The sequence below is a fragment of the Etheostoma cragini genome, chromosome 14, assembly GCF_013103735.1.
Source record: "Etheostoma cragini isolate CJK2018 chromosome 14, CSU_Ecrag_1.0, whole genome shotgun sequence".
Lineage (NCBI taxonomy): Eukaryota > Metazoa > Chordata > Actinopteri > Perciformes > Percidae > Etheostoma > Etheostoma cragini.
In genome coordinates, this window is record NC_048420.1 from 9,989,611 (window position 1) to 9,996,169 (window position 6,559).

The window sequence follows — 6,559 nt, forward strand, 5'->3', positions numbered from 1 at the left end:
TGTGTGTGTGTGTGTGTGTGTGTGTGTGTGTGTGTGTGTGTGTGTGATGGGAGCAGGAGGGGAACTTCATTGATTTATCGTTAACAGAGGACAACAGCTCCCCGTCAGCGTCTCTGGTCGCTATAACAAACGATCTGCGCGCTCGGACGCGCTTTATTGTAGCTCAGCCAGTAACCTTTTCAGCTGCTGACCCAGAACGCAGGGAGGGGCTGCCTGCGTGTGCGTGCGGAAAGATGGGGGGGTTTGTGTGCGATGTCAAACATATGTCCCCCAGAGTCCTCAGACAGGGAGGTGTCAGCAGGGAAGAGGAGGCGGAGGAGAAGAGAAGCAGGATGGCAAGGGATGCTCTCAGACATAAACTGAAAAAGCCATCATGATCGAGACTGCCGTTAAAAAATTGCAAGCTAAAACACAAGTTTACACACACACACACACCCACACACACACGTGCATAGTCACTTATCCCACATTTCCAAAACAGTTTGTTAAAAAAAACACAAGTGCGGGCACAAAAGAGAAGAACAGTAAGTAAGGAGGGAGAGACACGGAGAGAGTGTAAACGCAATTCCCATTCTTAATGAGTTAGTAGACAGCTAATAAAAACTGTGGTAGTAATGGCAGAATGAGAGCCAGGCGGAGGGTGGGAAGGAGTAAGGCTGCTGGCCTTAAGGACCTATGATGGTTTAATAGTCATATTGAGAGCAGAATAGAGTTACAGGCCTGTAAGTTACAGTGAACTGAGGCAGCCAGGGCTTGATGTGGTCTGCTTTACACTGGCCTTTAAACCGTTAATAAACAAAAGCTGCACTACACAGACCGACACCGACTTTATAGTTACGCCCTCTCTTCTGTAATGGTTGGCAATTTGTTTCAATCCTTGCTTCTGTCTGTCTTTTGGCTTTTTGCTTATTCTTCTTATCATAGTGTGGAGATTTGTCCTCTTGCATTATGGAAGAGGGTTGTTGCAAAATGGGGCAGCAGAAATAAGAGCGTACTTCTTTACGTGACAGAGAGGTTTATGTCTCCCCTGTGCTGCTTAACCACTTCTCCTCCTCCTCCACTTTCTTTTTTCATGAAAAAGGGATGATGAAGGATAGATGTGCTGGTAAACATCAATACTGCATTAGCCAGCATTACAAAGCCTTCAGCCATTAACACTGAGGAATGGTGCACAGTCTAGCATAAGGTTCAGTGAGGGTCACAACCATCTCCAGCCGCCCCACACCCATCTTTTTCCATGTTCGTTGTTTGCTCTTTTTTGAAAATGAGTTCCATAATCGGCGCTCTTATCCCTCCCATCCTGTTTGTCTTATTTTCTTACTACTTTAACATAAGTCCTCTACCTTTCCTATTGCTAACAGCAGTTTTCACTTTTGCCAGCTCATACTGAGTCGTCGGTGTGGCAGTATACATAATCCTTCAGACATGGACTGACACATTGAACCTTTTCACCAGCAGATCTAGTGTGAAAGAAATACTCAGGTTCAATCAGGGACTGTTGCAGGGTTTATGTACCCAATTTAACCATTTTACGCTAATGATCAACCCATACATTTCCGTGTTACCATGTCTGAGGGAGATACTGATCTCTCTTTTCTTTTCATTTTCCCAGACTTGGTTTGGATCCCAAGCTGCTGGCAAAAATCCTCAACATGTCCTCAGGTCGTTGCTGGTCCAGCGACACGTATAATCCAGTCCCCGGCGTCATGGAGGGCGTCCCCTCTGCCAACAACTACCAGGGTGGCTTTGGAACCACACTAATGGCCAAGGTACAACATGCCCCCTGTGTTTGTGTCCCTCTTTTTAATGATTTTTTTTTTTTAATGATTTTTTTACTTTTTGTTTAGTCCATAAAATATCAGAAAAATGCACATAAGATTTCCCAGAGCCAAAGCTTGTCCATCCAATCCAAAATAGATGATAATGAAATGAAACAGACAAGTAGCAAATCCTCACATTTGAGAAGCTGTTAGCATTTTCCCCCTGGATAAATGACCTAAAACATTTATCAAAGTTGTTGCCATTTCATTTTTTGATTCAACCAAAGGTTTCAGCTATTACTACTTTTGTTTCCTTTTCTTTTTTACCGTCATTTTATAAGCCACTTAGCCCTGAAATTGACTTTGTCTTATTTTTTAACTGTTCTTTTGTCTCTGTGTGATACACTCTCCTCTTCACCATCCCATCTGTGACTTATGGGGGGGCACTTAATTTTACTGCATTTTAACGGCATTAGCTCTTCTGTATGGGTCAGGCTTCCACTGTGTATTATTTAGTGCTTCTGGGTGTCTATTAATACACTTGCAATGTGTGCTCATTCATAAGCCTGGGCAGTTCTGTCACACACATCAAACTTAAGAAGCCAGCTAGAATAGGGAGACACACTTTATATTACTGTAAACATACATCAGCCTTTAGATAAGACAAAAAATATATTGTTATGTTAGTCCACCTTCTTGACACTTTGCGTGTCTGTGTCTCTGTTTCTAGGATCTTGGTTTGGCTCAAAACACTGCCACCGATACCAAGACACCCATCCCTCTGGGTTCCCTCGCCCACCAGATCTTCCGAGTCATGTGCTCCCGCGGCTACGCTAACAAGGACTTCTCATCCGTCTTCCAATTCCTACGTGAAGAGGAAGGACAGTGAATGGAGGGGGAGCACAGTTGAATGGGATCTTACCATACATAAACACACACACACACACACATACATACACACACACACACACACACACATACTACAACTATACATCCCAGTGCCCCTTATCCTACTATGCTCAGGAGAGACTAAGGCCTTGCCCTCAGGCACAGATCTATCGTCCAATTAACATACTTTATGTCGACACATGTCCCCTCATAGCATTAGCTGAATCCTATTTTCAGTTCACGGCTCCCTCTCAGCAACGGGGAAATGCTAAACCTGACCTTAGATCTAGTATCTCTTCTCAGTCCAAGAGGCCAGAGTGGAAAATGAGAGGTGGGATGAGGCACTACAGGTTATATGTACCAGTGCAAATAATATATGGTTTTTCAGGTTGTTGAGTAATAACTGCATGATTGCTCAAAGTTTAAGTACGCTTTTTTCAGGTTTGTGCTTCTTGCCTGTTACCCAACTGACTCAGTCCTGTTCCTGTTAAATGAAAGAGGACAGAAAAGAAAAGCAGTATTATCAGTATAGTCAACAGTATTGACTTGTTTGCCACCATCTGTGTTTTCGTTGGCCCAATTACATACAAGTCTATGCAAAGACACAAATACACTTGAATTTTGCGGCATGAATGACGCAAATTACGCGACCCAAATGATGCGAAGCAGTGAGTGAGTTGAATGCGCCATAAGGATTTGCATAGGGGTGGAAATTTCAGTGAGACAGAGCCAGAGTTAATGTTACCTTTACTCTCCTGGAGAAAAAGGCCCATGTTCACAGCACTGCCTCTAAGGTAACCAAAAGTAGCCACACTGTGGGCTCAAAGTTCACTTGTTTTGTTACATTTGTCTGTTTTGGGCCACATTCAGAGTCATTCAGTCACCTACTGTCGTCGCCCGAGTCGTCCTGCCAGCATACATACTTTCATTCCCTGGATCGACAACTTGAGCTCCTTTAAACACTGTGATACAAACTGTATATCTGGTTATTTTTGCACTGTGTGCATCATAGTAAGATGTGCCGGATCATTTTGATACAGTTACAGAATCTCTTTGAACTTACCTCTCTTTTCAACTATCTACATCTGCGCATTGAGCCACTGGAGTATTATGTCTTGACCAACACTGTTAGAATTTTTTACGGTTCACTACAAAATGTTGTTTTCATTGTCTAGCACTTTCTCTTGCCGGGATTGATTTTAATTAAAGTCAATCCTCACGTATTTCTCCTCTCTCTCGGTCTCTGTCTCTCTCTATCAACGTGTACAACATCTGTGTAAAGTGTAAACGAGGAACGGTTCCTCCCTGCCCTGCGCAAATGTACATAATGTATATTTCATATTCTTGCGTAGTATTGAAATAATGAATCTCAATGAACGTTCACTTTTTGTAGTAAAAATCATTAATAGTGTCTACAGTTTGTCTTTGCTCTGTGAAACGGATCCTCAGTCACACTGTAGCCTAAAATAAAAGATGTTCTGTGTATTTGGTGTTTGTCTGGTTTTGTAAGTACAGTATGCCGCAGAAGATGTAGCATTGTCATTCAAGGTATCATTCATTATAGCTCATGTAATTATCTCTGTTGAAGTTTTTGACATAGGTTATTTGTAGAGCTTACGATAACAGCTTACAAATAACATTTGTTGATAACTTCAGTAAGTACCGAACTTATTAGAGTGGCCATTTTACTTGTTAATTGATAAGAACTACAAGCCACCATTTTTCATTGTCATGTCTGAATACTCAACCCCCCCAATTAAACTGGAACATGACTAGCGACTTTGTAAAGGCGCTGACACACCAACCTGATTATCGGCCGTTGGACAGTCTGGCGAGGCCAGTGACTCGAGTCTGTTTGGTGTGTTCCGTGCCGTGGTCAGTCCGGGGAGCCATTTTAATTTCGGCCGAATTGATATACTGAATCGGAAGGCGGGCGGTCTGACTCAATGACCAATGTGATTGGTGGGGTGCTAACCCGGGAAATGATGAGCGGGATTAGCGAGACAAACACAAAATCTGCCGAAAATCTTTTAAACTGACCTTTGTTGATCTGAAATGAAGACAGATTCATCTACTGCACGACTAATTTGTCCTTAAAATCTTTACAAAAACAAGTTTCTGTAAATTATTTTTTGTAAAATAAGAGATCGTATTCAGAACGAGTTGCCATTATGGTCGGTTTCGAAATACCGCAAAAGCCAGACCCACGTGACCCGTTTGTCCAATCATCTGCTGGTTTTTATTTTTTGGACGATGATACGGATTAGCGTCGCCTGCTTTTATGGAGATGTATTATATCTTGCGCATGCGCAGAACGTTTGCTCAGGTTGGCGTCGCATAAGTGTGTTACGAGGAACTTTTTTGACCAACTAGGGGAAGCAGTCGGTCGACTGTTGGCCGTTGGGTTGGCGTATCACAGCCTTAAGGCTGTATTAAGACAAAGCATGCTAAAAGGCTAACAAAGGTATAATAATAATAATAATAATAATAATTATAATAATTATAATAATTATAATTATAAAGTAAAGTTAAGGCGGTCACAAGTTTTGCAGATATTTGGTCATAAAGTATTGACAAAATACTTAAGTCAGGGAATCATCAAAGTGATTACAATGTACCATATTTCATGACAAAAATATTTGTACAAATTCATCAACTAGATGTTGAGTGAGTGCTGCTGGTGTGCTCAACTAATCTTTTTTTCTTTAACTTGAAAACATAAAACAGATTTAGATATACTAAATGTTTAATTTATTTCAAGTCAACTCAACTTAAAATGTGACCATTTGACAGGAAATTTTGACTTAAAATGATGAGTTGAATCAATGTACTGCTGAGAGTTCACTCATCTCATTAAATCAGTTTCTATAGAAACATGATCACACTGATTTGCAAACTTCCCAGCATGCATTGTCCGAAAGTTAAAACTTTGAAAAATCTCTTTTGTAGTTTGAAGATAGCAGACATGATGAAAACTAACTATTGGATGTGAATCCATCCAATAGTTGTTGGGATATTTCAGTCAGTCAGTGAACTGACATTGCTAGCCCATCATAAATTAGCAGCCTATTTCTTTTACTCGTACACTTAGCCTTACAGCTGCCTAGAATCCTACAACCATCTACTGTTATTGGACCTGTAGTGTTTGTACAAAACGTTAACATGTATCTACTGTATATGCTCCTTACATTCATCCTGTATTAGGGTTTCCTTCTTGGAAGTTCTGCCTGAAATATCTTTTTCTGTTCTTCTTTTTTTTGCGAGTCGAGGGTCTAGTGATAGATGATGTCATTGGCGGATTGTTAAGCCCCTCTGGGGCAAACATGTGTTTGGCTTATATACAGGCAAGGTGACCAATAGGATAATAACACATTGACCCTCTAGTTCCATGTTTCGGTGGCTGTTACAACAGTCTTATTTAACTTGGGGTCTGCTAACATCCAGCCATCCTGCCCTGCACTCGACTGTTGTTCCATTGTTTCTCCAAAGCTCTTCAGCAGGCGCTCATATAACTTAACGTCAGTCGGGGGAAAATAGCAGCACTAATCTCAGAATGATGCCCTTATTTCCATCATAACAATGAGATGAGGGGGGAAAAAAAACAAATGCGGTTTTGTTTTATTTAACTCTTTTTTTTTTCTAAGGGCTGGTGTTTCTTAGCGCCATTTTATAGAGCTGCTGTCGTCTAAGTGGCAGCCCACAGTTGTAGCAGACTGCGGCGAGCCCTCGTGGGCAGGGGTTGTGTCGTGGGCTTGTGACTCACTTTGTTATTATTCCTTTGGAAGTATCCACTTGCCTCGGCTGTGTGCTTTGAAGATTATCTTCAACTGATTATAAAAGAGAAGTGTTTCTAGCTTTAGATCAGGAAGCCATTGATATGAAGAGAACACATCTCTTCCAATAAAAATGCT

General features: G+C 41.4%; 1 protein-coding gene across 1 annotated transcript in view; it reads left to right on the forward strand.

Annotated features, from left to right (window-relative positions):
* hibadha (3-hydroxyisobutyrate dehydrogenase a) overlaps positions 1-4,133 on the forward strand; it is a 23,336-nt gene extending 19,203 nt beyond the window's left edge. Inside the window, exons 7-8 of the mRNA XM_034891219.1 lie at positions 1,613-1,769; positions 2,491-4,133. Coding sequence (XP_034747110.1) covers positions 1,613-1,769; positions 2,491-2,649 — 316 coding nt within the window. The 3' untranslated portion in view covers positions 2,650-4,133. The remainder of the gene's footprint in view (positions 1-1,612; positions 1,770-2,490) is intronic.
* The last annotated feature ends 2,426 nt before the right edge of the window (positions 4,134-6,559 follow it).